This window comes from Apodemus sylvaticus, chromosome 9, assembly GCF_947179515.1.
Source record: "Apodemus sylvaticus chromosome 9, mApoSyl1.1, whole genome shotgun sequence".
In the NCBI taxonomy this organism is placed as follows: domain Eukaryota; kingdom Metazoa; phylum Chordata; class Mammalia; order Rodentia; family Muridae; genus Apodemus; species Apodemus sylvaticus.
The window spans coordinates 34834068-34851217 of NC_067480.1; the positions used below are offsets into that span (position 1 = coordinate 34834068).

Consider the following 17150-nt stretch of genomic DNA (forward strand, 5'->3'; position numbering starts at 1 on the left):
TTTCTGTTTCGTATTGCATCAGACCGCTCCCTCTTGTTCCAGAGCCTGGTCCACAGCACTGGCTCCACAGTCAGGGATCTCTCTTCCACCCCTGCCCACAGCTGTTCGCATTAAGAACAGCCAGCCTAAGGGATTGGCCAGAGATGGATGGTTTCTGGGACGGAACTCTACAGTGAGCTGCATCTGACTGTCTTGAAAACTGGAATTAAGACAGAAACCTTCACACTGACAGCAGGAGGTAGAGGAAGCATTCACAGGCATGGTGTGCCTGACAACCATACCTGTCCCTGCTGCCAGTCCTCTGAGGTTGTGGTTCCTAGGATTCCCTGCAAGCTTAGAAGATGACCCACTTCTCTGAGTGAGTTTGGGCAGCCCAGTGTTGCTGGGAACAAAGACACACAACCTAGGTCACGTGAGCCAGGTGCTCCTTTTAGGACCATGAGCCTCTGCTCCGACCTCCAAGCTGTGATGGAGGTGGGAGCAAACCCTCCTCTCCCTTCATCTGGAACATGCCTTGCTTCTGATCAGGGAGATGGTCAAAAGCCATGAATTATTAGGGGAGAAGGTGGTCCTGTGTAGAAACTGCCAGAATCAACTAAGGGCTTATAATATCATCAGAAAAAATGAAATGGTTTAGGTATGATAATGCACGCTTTAAAGTAATGTCTATATGTTAGATAAATGGGAATGTAGTTTTGATAATACGCTCTTTAAAACTGACTAGGGGGTGGGGCAAGGGAAGCCACAAAGACAAATTGAAGCTGAACCAGAATTCAAACAGCAAGGACCAGGTTTCCCAAAGTTGGTCCCTGCTGAGCAAGCTATTTAGGGACAGGAAAACAGCAGGCCAGAAACATTGAGTGCCAGAAGACAGACACCTCAAACCCAAAGGGCTTAAAAGATGCTAAGAGGTCACAAAGGGTAAGACAGTGGGGAGGGCTGACTCCGAACTACAGAGAAAGGAGCTAGCAAGATGACTCAGCAGGTAAAGGCACCTGGCAAAAATGCTGATGTGCTGAGTTCAGTGCCCTGGAGCCACACAGTGGAAGAAGAGTACTGGCTCCCTTAGCTTGCCCTCTGACCTCTACACACGCCTTAGCACCTTCAACACATAACAAACATGAACAAAAATAATAAATATATCAAATTTAAAGTAAATAAAGAAAGCAAAGGGAACATCCTGAAAAAGGCATGCAAATGTTTTTGTTTTGTTTTTTGTTTTTTGTTTTTTTACTTAATACTAGGGTGCAACCCCAGGGTCTTGTTTATGCCAGGCAAGTACTTGTAACCACTGAGCAGTCCGGTGTGGTGGTGCACTCCTTTAATCATGTTACTAGGAAAGCAGAGGTAAGCAGATCTCTACGAGTTCAAGGCCCACCTGGTCTACACAGCAAGTTTCAGGCCAGTCAAGGCTATATCCTGAGATGTCTCAAAAAACAAAAGACAACAAAACTTTAATACTTGTACCACCAAGATATATCCCCTGGTAAAGGCCATGTTCAAAGACCAACCTGTGATTCACCTTTGAATCACCAGGCTCTATTAAGGCTAGCCTGGGCTCTCATCTTTTGGTATATCTATATTCCACCAGTTTTGATTCTTATAGATGTACCCATCTTTTTCTCTTAAATCTTATGAACAAATGCTACGAAATACCTTGGGGGGAGAGGGAGTCATTTCATCCAAATGTAAGCCCAGAGCTCAGACAAATACATTTCAGATGTTGGCTCCTCTTCCAAAGCACAACTGTCGCCCCCTGTGGGAATTCTAATCAGATGGCACAATTGTGGACTCTTTCTTTTGTCCTTTCATCCAAGATGCTTTTGAGTCCAGGAAGTTTAAAAAACACTTATATTGAACAGAAAATGAACACAATGATTTGGTATTTTTCAGCTCACTTAACAAAATGCTTGTCTAAATCTTCTGGGATAAGATACCATTTTGTCAAGGAAAGTAGAAAAAGAGATGTCTAAGCCAGGTTGGGAAGGAGGCTCATTTAATACAGGCACAAGGCCCTGGGGGGCAATCTACAATACTGAATGAATAAAGCCAAGACTGGTGGTACATTCCTAAAATCCCAGCACTTGAAAGGTATAGGCAGGAAGATCAGGAGTTCAAGATCAGCCTTAGGAACATAGTGAATTTGAGGAAGCACCCTTGTTTCAAGAAAACTATGTAAGGTACTATTACAGTGAAAGTCACATACATAGTTGTACACATACACACACACATGTATACACCTCACATGCTCGAGTGTTCACATACAGGATGTTGCACACACACACTGAGAAAAGTAGAATAACTGTCTTCCACATACATGCACCCACACATGTGAGCATGAGAAGATACACATACCCACACCCACACCCACCCCCACCCCCCACACACACCCATAAGCAAAAACAATGAAAAAAAAAATCATCCAGGCCTTTCTCCCAAGCAAGGCTAAGAAATTGGGGTACTGAGGGAACAACAGTAAGGATTCCTACTGAACACATGGACTCATTGCAGCTATGATGCTCCCAGTGCTTCTCAGCCTTCCTAATGTTGCAACCCTTTAATACAGTTCCTCACGATGTGGTGACCCCAACCATCCAATTATTTTTGTTGCCACTATAATTTCGCTACTGTTATGGATCACAATGTTAATACCCAGTATGCAGGATATCCGATATGTGACTCCTGTGAAAGTGTTGTTTGACTTCTCCCCCACCCCCAAAGGGGTCGCGACCCACAGGTTGAGAGCTGCTGCTCTATAGAGCTAGCCACTCTGCCTCAGACATTTTGATTGTTCGATCGAATTATCGAGTTATTGTTTCCCACTGCTTGGAATTTTTGGTCTACGGCTTCCAGTTAAGAGTTTGATCAATTTTTTTCTAAAATAGCCTCTGGGAAGGTTTTACCCCACATCCCCATGGGGCCCACACAAAGCTCCTTCATCTCCTGATCATCCTCTTACCTGTCTTCTCTAGTCTTGTTTCCTTATAGGACAGGGAACATCGAAGTACATGAAGTCACAGGTTAGTCTGATTTTTGCAAATAAGATACACCTGTATTCTATGCACTACCTAAAATAGACTAGCCAGCAAATTCTCCTATAAGTGCTTTGAAAATAGAAAGATCACCGTTATAAGATACTTGCATAACAAGGCAGGCATTCAAGACCTTAAATGTGTCTGTGATCAATAACTAGTAATAATGACAAAGTACTTACAACCCATATCACAACTAATCTTCTGGACAAATAAGGGTCAATATTCCAGTGGGTGAATGGGAGAAATGTGATGTAGAACACTTCCTGACCCAAAGCAGCTGAAAACCGGAACAGGTAATAGTAGAAATAATTCTTCACAACATGCTTCTCTTCAGGAGCCTGAAAGACAAAGGTGGGGAGTTCCTGAGTTCATTTAACGTGTCTGGAAAAACCTTGGTCCAAACTCACCACCAGGGTGCTTCCTCCTCCTGTCTAATTAAGATCAGCCAGTATCATCTGTGGATATCGGTCAGCCCCACTTGTACACAGAAGCATAGGAGACATTAGTGTTTTTTGGTTGTTGTTGTTTTGGGGGTTTTGTTTGTTTGTTTTTGTAAGATTAAAGCATCGAAGGCAGAAGGACCAGAAGCTTCCCTCTCCCTCCATACTTCAACACACACAAAACAAACCCAAGCCTCTGTCTTGTATGTATAGAAGGCTAGAGATATAGAGAGGAGGTCCAAGTGAGCCAGTACCATATGGGTTCCTGAATTCAGATGGGAAAATGGTGCTTTTTTTCAAAGATGTCCACTCATCCCATCTAAGTACCAACCAGACATAACCCTGCTTAGCTTCTGAGGACAGGTGAGAGCAGACACGGTTAGGATGGTATTGTACAGTCTCCATCCTGTAGTCTCTAGAACGCATGGCTACATCCCCTTACAGAACAAAGGTGGCTTTGAAAACACAGTTAGACAATGAAGTGGGGATAGAGATGCTTTCCTGGATCCTCCACATGGGCTCTGTCATCACAGGGATCCTTGACAAGATGCAGTGAAGGGGTGGCACCCAGTTTTTGACCTGTTTTCCAAGCTGAGAGGCTGACTTCCACTGTTGGGCAAGTCTTTTTCCCTTTCTTAATGAACTCTCTCCATTTCTACCACTTAAGATAGAAAGGACAAAGGGGTCAGAAATGTCAGAATCAAAGACCAGGGTGGGGATAGTGTGTGACCAGCTTCAATGATGCAGGAAGGGGCCACAAGTCAAGGGTGCAAGGTGTTTGTTCTCTGAAAGCTTAAAGTAAGGAAACGGGCTTCTCTCTTGAATTTCCAGAAGCAATTTGGTGACCTTGGTGACAAGCTGATTTCAGTCAATAAAGGTCCATCTTAGGTTTCAAACTACCAGAGGTTTAAGAGAATAAGTTTCCACTATCTTAAGCTACTAAGTTAAGAGTAAGTTTTTTTTTTTTTTTTAATAGTAATAGCTAACTAATCTAGGGACAGTAGAAAAGGACTTGACCCTACATTTTAGTTCATTTTTTTAAAAATAGGACTAATAAAATCACACCACAGAGATGGTGTAAAAAATATATATCTAGTACATGTAAGGAATGTTAAAATGTTCTTGAAATTTATCAGCCCCTGTCCTTACCCTATCCTTGAATGAGTAGAAGGGAGAGGTGCCAAGACTGAGCAGGCAATGCACTTCATAGAATACGACGATTTGCTTTGTCAACTTGACACAATTTAGACTATCTGAAAAGAGAGCGTCAACCAGAAATATTCTACATTGGGTTGGCCTGAGGCATGTCTGTAGGGATTGTCTTAATTAAGTTAATTGATGTGGGAAGACAAACCCACTGTGGGCAGCACTATTCCCTAGGCAGAGAGTCCTGAACTGTTTAGGAGTGGACAAACCCAAGCAAGTATGTTCCCATTCATTCTCTCTGCTTGTGACTTTGCCTTCACTTCCCCACATCAATGGACTATAACCTCGATTTGAAGACTAAAATAAACCTTTTTTCCACATATTTGATTTTTGTCATAGTCAGAGCAAGAAAAATGAAAGTAAAATATCATGGGAAACACTTTTATATTACGGCATATTAGTGACAAATTTCGTAATGAAACATTTTACTTTTTAAGTAAACCCAAACAAAATCTTATCTCTCTGTCTTTCTCCCCGTTCTTTCCTCCCTCTCTGAAGACAGGGTTTCACTATGTATGTGACTTTGGCTGGCCTGGAACTCTATGTACCACAAATTGCTTCAAACCTGACAGTGCTCTACCTTGCCTTCCCGTGTGCTAGGACTACATACAGGTGTGTGGCAGGCATGATGCCAGACTCGTAAAGCAGAATTGTAACTGACTGAAAGTCATACACATTCTAAAACTGAAATGCAGACACTGAAAATGAGGAGGGAGGGGACACCAGCAGACAGGCAGGCTTCCTAAAGACTTACAGCTCTGCCATTTTGCTTTGTTTTATGCTGAGTCAGAGGTCTTTGAATCCCCAGAGGGATGGGGTGGGGGCGGGGAGTCATATGCGCTTATTCTGGAGACATTCATTCTCTGCCTGTATAGTAGCTACACTGTGACCTGGGGACATTCCAAAGAGCAGGTGTGGGAGCAGCTCTCCTCTGCTGAGGGGCACTGCAGAGGACAATTTGTAGGAAATAGATTTTTAAAGGGCCAGTATTTTAGAGCCCTTGAAGACAGCCAACAATACTTTTATATTTTAGGCATTAAAATGAAGATGACCTTGAAAGTGCACAAATATAGCTCTACTCAGGATGACTGGCTCTCTTCCAGGTATGCATCTCTCTCCTTTTCCTTTCTGAGAGGCTCTGGCTTTTGTTCCAGTGTCTCTGCCTCCCCTATAGCACCCTGGAACACAGAGCGAAAGTTGAATGCCTTTTGCATTAAGGGGAGGATCTGGATTTACTAAAACCGGTCATCCTTTAGTTTGAGAATTCAGACTCAAGTCAAGAGGCACAAGGATTGCCCTGAGTACGGTTCCTCCTACCAGGGTTGCACCCTGTATGTTAGAAGGAGAGTAGCCCTCCCTCACAGGGATAAAATTTACTTCTAAATGAATTGAGAGAGAACGGCGGCAGAGTGACCCTAAGCAAGAAAGACAATGATGCACAAAAGGAATTTTTCAGGTAATGTTTTTGGGACATAAGTAATTTCACCACTAAAGCCTTGGTTATAGGTACCCAAGTAAAGTGGGAGATGCTTATCTTTTTATAAAAAGCCTCTTGTTTCTGAGCTGGGGGTATGGTTCAGCAGGTAAAGCATTTGCTGTGCAAATTGAGGACATGAGTTGAGAGATCTCCAGAACCCTTTTAGAGCCGAATGATTCATGAGGATACTGACTTGTTTTGTGACAACTTGACACAAGCTAGAGTCATCAGACAGGAAGGAGCCTCAGGTGAGGAAATGCCTCCACGAAATCCAGCTGTAAGGCGTTTTCTCAATTAGTGATCAATGGGGGAGGGCCCAGCCCATTGTGGGTGGTGCCATCCCTGGGCTGGTGCTTCTGGGTTCTAGGAGAAAGCAGGCTGAGCAAGCCAATGAGAGTGAACCAGTAAGCAGCATCCCTCCGTGGCCTCGGCATCAGCTCCTGCCTCCAGGTTCTTATTCTGTTTTAGTTCCTGTCCCGACTTTCTTTGGTGATGAACAGTGATACAGAAGTATAAGCCAACTTGCTTTTTGGTCACTGTGTTTAGCTGCAGTAACAGAAACCCTAAGACAATGAGCATCTATATCCCAGCACCCCTATGGCAAGATAGAGACAGGAGACCCTTTAGAAACTCATGGGCCAGGGAACCTACAGTGTACAGCAGTGAACAACAAAGAAATGTCTCAAGCAAGGTGGAAGGTGAAAGCTGTCCTCTGACCTCCACACAACCACACCGTGGCACAGGTGCACACTCATTCACACATATGCAATTTTTTTTTAAATAGGAGTTTCCCTTGAAGGAGAGCCTCAGTGTATAGGGCTTTACTATAGCATAGGTAAGAACCAGAGTTCCAATTCTCTGGTATGTGTTCCTCTCCCCAGGAACCACTGGAGGGAGAAGAACAAGGGTTAGAAATAGAGATGGAGAGTGAAAAGGGACGAGAGGAGGGGCACAAGGAGGAGAAAGGCGTCCTCACCCCAATCTCTACTTCCTGTTCCCAGCTTGCCGAGTAAGGGGCCTGATGGCCCACATGCTGGTGCCGTGTTCTGGGGTCTTTGTTTAGGAGACACAGAGATGAGTGTGCCACGTTACAGAGGAGTGAGATGGTGACAGGGAACAGCTCTTAAAATGTTGCCTGTGATTTCTCTTTGTCCTTGGCATATGGCTTCCGTACTGGGCTCTTCCTGCCCCTTCCAGTTCAATACATGTTATGATGTTTTCTGTTATTAAAACAAAAGACAAGTACTTTTCGGTTGTGTATCCTCTGCCACAACCAAATAGGAATGTCTGGCAAAGAGGGTAATAAAGTGGGAATTAAGCCCACAGGCGTGACTCCAGGCTGTGTAACGCCATCAGATTGTGTGTGTGTGTGTGTGTGTGTGTGTGTGTTTAGTGGATCTAACAGACTGACTGTGTTTTCCTGGGGCATTTTGTTTTCCTGTGATCTCAGTTTTCTTATCACACCATTCCTGTTTGGCTGCGGATTCTCCAAAGGTGCATTCTCCTACATCAGACTTCCCATCAAGTCTCCGGAAAGAAGCTGCTACGGTTTGCAGGTAGTCCGTCTTCTGCAGGGCTGCTGTCCGTGCCTGAATAATACACAGTAACAGGAACCAGGCTGGCTGCCTGGGGAGCCAGCCAGTGCCCAGTGTCCTCCATTCAGCTGTGTTCAGAATATCTGAGCAGCGTCTTGTTTTCTAAACACATACCCAAGAGTCCTAAACGCCAAGAATATTCACCCAGGTCAGAGTGGCTGAATTTTAAGAAGGGCTGATCCAGACGGCAGAGAGATAAATGCCCAGCAGACCTGGCAGCCGGCCCAGGCTTTCAAAGAAGGAACGCAAGAAGTGGCTTTTAGTCAAAACAAAGTATGACCTTGGGGAAGTCGGACCTGTGCTGGCCTTGACGGTGAAGGCTGTAAAGGACAGGACAGCATAGAAGGCCAAGACATTTTATTTTTAAAGCATTGACCTCTGTGATGTGTCCCTCACCACGGCTCTCAGACCAAGTACTGCTGATTTCAATTTGGTAATCCTCCTGCCTCACTTTGACCTGGGGGTATTATTGGGTGAGTACCACCACATCTGCCCTTGGTTGCTTTTTATTGTATGGTTAAAATGATTGGAGACTGGAGGAAGAAACAATGCAATAAATAGGATGCTGCCTCACAGCTGTTACATAATAAGGTGGGATGTCTGCTCTAATGGGTCGAAAGTGAGGGAGGGCCTGGGGAACCTGTCTTGGGCACATTTCTCTTACTCATCCAAAGTCCTCAACAGCATCTGTCTGGACAGTTTGCAAAACACCGAGTTTAGTCTCTTCCTGGCCCAGGCATCAACTTCCTGTTATTAACCTTTGGCCCCCAAAACACGTGGGCTGTAGGTACTCCATCCCAAGTCTGAGGCGCCTGATGAACTCCAAGAACCTTGCATCAAGGCCATGTGACCTGTCAATTCTCTTTTCTTCTTCCAAAGTCAAGTTCAAGACATCAGTAGGACAGACGCAACATCTAAGCAGGCCACCTTCATCAGGGACAGTACAAGGAGCTCATTCTTAGTGAAACCCATTACAAACTTTATTTTTAAATGACGTTAACACCTAAAGGTCTTTTACAGAACACACCAATGGCACCTATGGCAATGGGAGACAATTTCTCAGTGAAAGCTAGAAGCCAGGTGTTGCTGTGACGATGATGATGATGATGATAACGATGACGACGATGATGATGACAACGATGATGATAACAACAGTGACGATGATAGTTGTGGTGGTTAGACGTTGGTGGTAATACTGATCAAGAAGAAGATGATGGTGGTTGCTGTAGCAAAAGCAGTAAACCCTTCTGCAAAGTGCTTCTCAATTCTAATGGACAATCAAATCCCCATCGGTTAAAATGCAAATTGACCTGGGGAAGGAGTCTGATCAGCTCCCAAGGGATGGTGAGGCACACTGGTGGGCCTGGGTCACCCCCTCAGTCATAAGGATCGAGTGTGAAGGATTTCAAAATACAAAAGTAAGACTTGCCGGGTGGTGGTGGTGCACACCTTTAATCTCAGCACTTGGGAGGCAGAGGCAGGCGGGATTTCTGAGTTCGAGGCCAGCCTGGTCTACAGAGTGAGTTCCAGGACAGCCAGGGCTATACAGAGAAACCGTGTCTCGAAAAAAACAAACAAACAAACAAACAAACAAACAAAAAACAACAAAAAAAGGAAGACTCAAGATTGAATCTTTATCCATAAAGGACACAACGAATGGTGACAGGAGTACAAGGTATTGTAACTGAAAGCAACAGATTAAAATGTTGAGCAAAACAAAGCCTCCAGGAAACCCTGTCCCAGGCTAAGGGCAAGAATAGAGCAGGGTCAGACGCCTCCCTATAGAAGGTCACAAAGGAAGAGCTCACGAAATATGCCCTCCAACGAAAGCAGTCTGACCAGGGGACTGACTCATTAGCAGAATAAAATAAGCTGGCTTGGAGCTCCTGTCCTTGATTTGGGGAGAAGTTTACATAATTTCTGGATAATAAATCCAAAATTAGTAGGGAGGTGGGGGTCACATGTATGAAGACCAATCTTGCCCTCTCAGACCTGCAAACACAGAAAAGAAGCTGCATGTGTTGCCCTAACAAGGACATTTGTGCCACCTTAACCCTGGCCTGAGGGCCAAGCCTCCCATGTGGGAGGAGCATCTGTCATTAGAGTCTTTATGACACTATCTGCTTTTATACTTTTTTAAAACAGAAATCTCTCTTTTTTTTTGAAGGTGAAATAAAAATCTCAGAAGAGTATGGCACCCTTAAGATCAACACTGGAAATTCTAAATTTCGCCTTTTCTAACCCCAGCTGGTTGGGTAGGGAGTCTTCTGCTACTTTTACCTATGCCTTCAGGAGTGGATACGCCTTAACCTAAATGAGCCTCTGACTCATTGTCATCAGTAGCCAGTGGTGGTTCCATTGCTTCAAGCTCACCCAAGGTCATTTTCAAGGTAGTTAGCTCTTGCAGTTATGAAAGGAGGCCAATGCCAGCATATGGGAGACAGATCCTACTCACTGGATCGGGAAGTCACTGGAAAAATGCCTTTCTGTGGGGAGTGGTGACCCCCAAAACAAAAGACCAAGGGTTAAAATCTTCTGGTTGGTTTTGCTGACTCATGCGCTGTTTTCAGCCAGAATTTCTACTCAGAGCACAGGCGTGAGGAAGGTTAAATGTGAGGAACATGGAGTCTCACAGAGCACAGGCATAGAAAAGGTTAAGTGTGAGGAACATGGCGCCTCACAGAGTCTTGGCCCTCCTACCTCATTCCTGAGAGGCCGGGTATAACCATACTCTTTGGCTATTTTATTGGGTTCAGATAGCTACCACGGTTCTCCACCCCAATCCCTTCCAACCCCATGACACTAGGTAGGCAAGAAAGAAGGTTAGAAAGGAAAGGGACGTAGGCCTCTTTAGACAATTTCCTGCTGAGCAGTGTCCTTAAGTTCCTAGAGGCCAATCTTGTCATCAGGATCTATCCAACCAGCAATCCAGAAACCCAGCAAGCAGCAAACCAGCCATTCAGAAAAACAAACAAAAAACCCCAGCAAATACAACAGCAGGAACCAACAGCAGCGGGGATCATGAGCAATGGGGGCAGCAGCAGGGGAAGCACCAGCCATCCAGGGCCCTCTCAGGACTCTCCCCTTTATAGCATAACTACATCACAGGTAGCACCGTGCTTACAGGAGACTGATAGTCATATGTCAAAAGATTGTCTTCAAGCAGTAGCCTGAGAGCTGAACTCTGGATGGAGGGCAGGCACTGGTTCTACTGGGGACTACAGGCCAGAAACAGACATTTAGTAAAAGTCTCCCTAAACAGAAAGTGGCTCTGTGTCCTAGGGGAATGGGTATGGATGATTGGGATGAAGTTAGATGCAGATGCTATGTCTAGTGGAAGTTTGAGAATGACACCTGAGGAACCATAGAATGTTGATGGAGCATTTGTTGGGGGTGTTTCCAGAGAGGTCCAGGCTATCCTGGAATTCACCATGTAGCCAGGATAGCCTCAAACTCCTTGACCTCCTAAATGCTTTGTTTATAGGTATACGTAGACCCACCCTGGTTACTGGAACATTTTAAAAGAGGCTAAGAGAGTTATGACTTAATCTATAGTGGGATGAGCCACTTGGATATTTTCCTCTTATTTCTTAAATTTCATAGGGATGACTTTGGGGTGCAGCCCAGTGATAGCATAGCACACTTAGGGTGAGCCTGTTCGCAAGCTCAAGGACCAAAAGGTAAATAAATGAAAAATAAATTTAATGGGGAAATATCATTAGCAGTGATGATCTCAAAAGCCACAGAAGAGTCCCAGCGACTTTGCCATGAGCCAGCCATGTCTTACCCTAACACAAATCTATCAGCTAGCATGCTTATGCTGCTTTTAAGTGCTATTTTTTTAAACATTAGGCAATCAAGGAAAACAATGGCGATTACCAAGAAAGATGGCAAAGAAAAAGAAGGAAGGGGCAAAGTGGAAGAAATGAGAGCATACAAAGGTCTCGTCTTTCATCTATGGGTCCAGCTCGGACGACAGGTTGGGCCATCTACCCGCTGTCTTAACACGGAAGGACGACTTCTTTGAACAAAAGCTGGATAGGAAACCGCACGCGAATCATTTTCTTCTGCTCCGTTGGCCTCTCTCGAGATCCCTCTGTCTAAATCCAAGACTACCAGGGAGGGCGAAGGGGTCTGGGTATTGTGCAGCTTTTAAAAAATGGTAGTTATACCCTTTATACAACCCAACTGTGGTTTTCCCCTGACCGACCTTTCAGATTTCAGCGCATCCTCTGAACAGATGAAATCTTCTCTGTTTTTTTTTCTCAAGGAATAGTGACTGTGTTGAGTATCATCAGCAACGGTGAGCCTGGGCTACCAACTGAGAAAATCTTAATAGTAGGATACAATGATCTAGGTTTTCCATGGCCTTGGACCTGAGTCTAGAAATGGGCCTTGCAATTGGACACAATCTTGCTTCCTTATGATTTAACACTCCTCCCACCCACCTACCCCCACCCCGGCCTAAAATCCAGAGTTTGGGATTTTAAGAACAGAATCAAGGGATGGGTTAAAGAGAGAGGGACATCAGCGTCTGCAGGGGACGCCAGTGCACAGACCTTTCAGAGGAGACCTGAGCTTCTGCAAGAGCATTCCCTCCACAGATCAGAAGAGAGGGGGGGGGGGTGCACATAGAGAACAGAAATAACCACTGCCAGTTCTAAAAGAGCGAACCAGCTGTCCTTCAGACTTCCAAAATGTCTTAGGACTATTTTTCAAAACATTCTGGATCCACTAAAACCCAAAACAGTTGTGCCAAACATTTTTTTCCATTTAATTTTAAGCTCTTGTGTGTTGGGTGTGTGTGTGTGTGCTGCAGATGTTTCTGATTTGTTTATATTAACTTATCAGAATGACATTTGGAAGATCGAGGTGATGTTCAAGAAGGAGTCCTATGAGTGTGGGTTCATTAGTTATAATCTAGAAAATTCCATTCCCCCTCAACATGTTCAAGGGCACACACACACACACACACACACACACACACACACACACGGGGATAGGAGTGTTGCAGAATGAAGAACACAGACATGGCAGGGTTGGCTGTCTCCTTCAAATTTGCTTTATGTCCCTATCTAGTCTGAATTCCCTCTAAAGAATTTTTTTTAATTTGAATGAGCAAACCCAGGACTTTGCAATACGAGGTAATAGTTGTACCACTGAGCCCTACCCAGCCCTCTCTTCCTTCCTTCCTTCCTCCCTTCCTCCATCCTTCCTTCCTTGTCTTCTCTCAATCATTCTTTCCTTCCTTGGTTTGGTTTGCTTTCAGTTTCTTGCAGTTTCAATAAAGCCCCACCTGGCCTCAAACCCTCCTCCTCTCTCAGCTCCCTGAGAGAGGGTTACAGGTATGTGCTGTGGTACCCAGCATCACATTGCAGACTTCAAAATCATTTTCTAAAGCTTTAAAAGAAGTCACCAAAGCATAAAACAGCTATTCAGACATGCATGAGATTTTCCCCTTAGTAACCTCTTTCCTCATGTTGGGAGTTAAAAGCAAACATTAAAATTAATAGTAACAAACCGGAAACCCAATTAGCTCAATACCGAGTCAAGGTTTTATCTGAGGACTTCTTCCTTCTTTCTTGGGTTCAGAGCTTCTAGCTGGCTTCTTTCTCTATCCAAGACTCTCATGGGAGAAGTGTGTGCGCCACAAAGAAGGATGTAGCACAAAGACATCCTCCACAGGACACCCCTCCCCCACATCTTAAATCTCCCTTCCACTTTCTACAAGTCTAAAGGAAGCCAGGATGTTAGGAACAAGACAGGACTTGGGAACCACTTTCCCTCTTTGGTCCATCCCACCCTCCCAGAGGTGACTTGTCACTACTTGACAGCAGATATCACTGTGCAGCCGGGATGGACCGGGTTGGGAAAGGACACGCTGGAAACAGAAGAGGGCATTCCACCCAGAGGGTCTGGCCTTACCCATCCCCCTAAGTCTACTCTACATGGAAAGCTTGTAAGGGATCCCTTCAGCCTCCTCCACAGTTTCGAATTGTTGCTCCCCACAGGAAGGGTTGGTCTAATGGAGTTTAAAATCACCAGTCACAAAAATAAACTCAGGAAGAGCTTTGAAATTGTGTGCACACACATAAAAGACTAAAGAAACAGCACACTGTGAAGAAACAATGGGCTCCCCACCCAGTCTGTAGCTGACCCTCTCTGGTTTCTTAGTGCCCCGTGACTTATTTTTTTAACTTTATTTTTTTGAGACGAAAGCTGGGGCTTTTTATATTTCCATTTTCTTCCTTGGTATCTGATTATCCCATGTTCTTTTCTGATGAACCCATTTCACTTGGAACCATCTGAAAAGTCAAAAGCAAAGGCCAAGTTACCCATTGTCCCACTCCTCAGGGCCAGCCTCTTTGAACACGTCTGCTGTCCCCTCCCACTTCAAAGCTTTGGGTGGAGATAGGTATTTTCACTCAACTGTGATCGCATTCTCCTAAAAGTAGCATTACTTAACGTGCCCTGAGCATTTCACTAGGTCTGAAGATTTTTGTTTTGTTTTGTTTTTCAAAAGGATTTCTCTGTGTAGCCCTGGCTATCCTGGAACTCTGTAGACCAGGCTGGCCTTGAACACAGAGATCTGCTTGCCTCAGCCTCTGAAGTCCTGGAGCGTACATCCTGGTTTTGACTCCATTTTTGCTGTGTTGCACTTTTTCCTTCACCCTTGTGATGGAGGAGGCAAAGGCAGGCAGGGGCACCCAAGAAGTCCCCTGGGCACGAGTGGTTAGGTGAGCTTGACTCTTTTTCCACTGAAGACACTTCCTGCTAGTAGAGTCCCTTGACACACACACACACACACACACACACACACACACACACACAGAGCACGTGGAAGCTATTCTATCCTCTCTCTCTACTTCACACTCTCTCACACATGCACACTGGCAGGGTGCCCTGACTGAATCTTCCCAAGGCCTTACAGTCTCTCATCCTTGCTTTCTGCCTCCTCGCTCTCACCATGTGTGGCACTGTGCCACCACGCCTGGCTCTTTCATCGTGTGCAAAAGCTTTTGGGGGTAAACTTTGAGGTCTTCTAAGGGCCACAGCTCAAGCATGCTGCTGGACAGATGAAGTCTGACTTGAGAACAGGCATGGGCCGTAACATGAGCCAAGGCAGAAGAACCATTCTGCATCCATCTTACAGCAGGTGAGGCCAAGCCCTCCGTGGGTTGGAAGTCCATAAGGCTTACTCAACTTGCCACAGCCATTGGCTGAGTTGAAAGGAGAGGAGAACCTCAGAGGGTCTGGGTATTCTTACACCCTGGACCCAATGGCAGATCTGTTGGACACCTCTGAGCTGCCCTGTACTGCTATGAGCCTGCAAAAGCAGATTCCCTTATCAAGGCCTTATTGGGAAGACCAAATGAACATGCATGGTGAATCGGACACATGGTCCATGCTTGATCAATGGTAGGAGTACTTGCATTGTTTCTATTGATAGTATGAAGAAAAAGGATTTTAGAAGGCTATCTGCTCTTGGTGGGATATACAGCAAAGGAAGCAAACAAAGAGAAGGGAGAGGAAAAATCAGGATGAAAGAGAAAGAGGCAAGGAGATTATTCTGAAAGGGTGACAGAGAGGAAGGGGGAAGCAAGTCTTGGCTGTGAGTGACCTCCACATGCTCCCATTTTCTATCTGAAATTAAAACCGAGAACTCAGCGAGCCTCAAGGTCCATCCAGATGAGTAATGCCCATGTCTGTGTCAGGCCTTGGCTTTGCCATGTGGGATTTGATGATAGTTATTTAGTAAGAAACCACAGGAACCAAAACAATCTGATGAAACCCAGAGAAAGTGAGTCTTTCTTTCACGGATGGCAACTGAATGCCACAGGCTGAGCGCCGACCCACCCTGAATTCACCCGCAGGCTCTGGGCTTCAACCAGGATCCAGCACCACCAGCACAGGAGGCTTGGGATTCCCGCTCAGTAAACATGGACTGCGGTTCCTACACCTACAGAAACAGACCTCGGGGATGGCCAAGTGTGCTTAATGTGGTTCTCATTTCTTTCCACAGGAAGATGCTTTCCAGAAAGTACTGGCTGACCTCAGCTGGTGACCCTGACGTGTCAGTAAGGGCCCAAGAACTGACTTCTCGGTAAGGAAAGAAATGGGACCTCGATGGCTTGTCTCTGTTGCCTCTGTGCACCCAAGGGAAACAATAAATCAGGATGACTGTGGGTTCGAAGACTCAGAAAGGAGAAAAAGAACATTTGCAGTCTTGTAACCTCTTGTCAGAATGGCTGGTGGAGTCAGGAGTAGTAGCATGTGCCTTTAATCCTAGCACCCAGGAGGCAGAGGCAGGAGGATCTTCTAGAGTTTAAGGACATTCTGGACTACATATCAAGTTCCAGGTCAGCCAGGGCCACACAGTGAGACCCTTCTCAAAAACAAAACAAATATAAAGAGGATGGCCAATGGCGGTCCAAGCCCACAGAGCCCCACCCAACCCCCATCAGAGAGAACCTGCCATATTAAACCAGTCATACATCTCGACAGACTGCCATGCATGGAAACGTCTCTGTAAAAAGGATAGCTTCAGTAACATCTAAGTCCTTGTTCACTGAAGTGTGGCTTCCAGACAGCAGCATGGATGTCACTTACAAATTCAGAATCCTAGCCCCATTTGGATCTAGAGTCCCTTGGAATTGTGGTGAGGGTCTCTCATGCTTCTACCACACACTAAAGTATGAAAGAGCTAATGTGTGAGCAGAACTGTGTGAGGTGTCCCCACCGAGAATCCATTACACTCCAGAACACACTGAGGTCCTTTTACAGCTGTGAACATGAACTGCCTACAGATGTTGTTTTCATTTTCTTTTCTTTTGCTTCCTTTGCTTCCTTTTCTTTCTTTCTTTCTTTCTTTCTTTCTTTCTTTCTTTCTTTCTTTCTTTCTTTCTTTCTTTCTTTCTTTCTTTCTTTCCTTCCTTCCTTCCTTCCTTCCTTCCTTCCTTCCTTCCTTCCTTCCTTCCTTCCTTCCTTCCTTCCTTCTTTCTTTCTTTCTTTCTTTCTTTCTTTCTTTCTTTCTTTCTTTCTTTCTTTCTTTCTTTCTTTCTTTCTTTCTTTCTTTCTTTCTTTCTTTAAGTTCTGGGGCTCCAGGTCTCTACTCATACTAGGAAAGTTCTCCATGGGATATGCCCCCCGTCCTAGAACTGTGTTGTAGAACTATCTCCCAAACATGGCTTTTGCTGTTGGTTATCAGAGCAACTGTGATTACCTGTCTGTCAGAAATGGCTCTCTCTTTGCATTAAAAACCAGTTTTCAGAATCCATGTTTAAAAAGCCAGGTTTTGTGGCATGTACTTATAATCCCAGACTTGAAGAGGTGATGGCCAGCCAACATACCCTAATTGAAGAGCTTCAGGCAATGGGAGATCCTAGCCAAAAACCAA

At 45.0% G+C, this 17150-nt stretch overlaps 1 protein-coding gene across 1 annotated transcript in view; it reads right to left on the reverse strand.

Annotated features, from left to right (window-relative positions):
- Sgpp2 (sphingosine-1-phosphate phosphatase 2) overlaps window positions 1-17150 on the reverse strand; it is a 104195-nt gene that overhangs the window by 54575 nt on the left and 32470 nt on the right. Inside the window, exon 2 of the mRNA XM_052193721.1 lies at window positions 3215-3373. Coding sequence (XP_052049681.1) covers window positions 3215-3373 — 159 coding nt within the window. The remainder of the gene's footprint in view (window positions 1-3214; window positions 3374-17150) is intronic.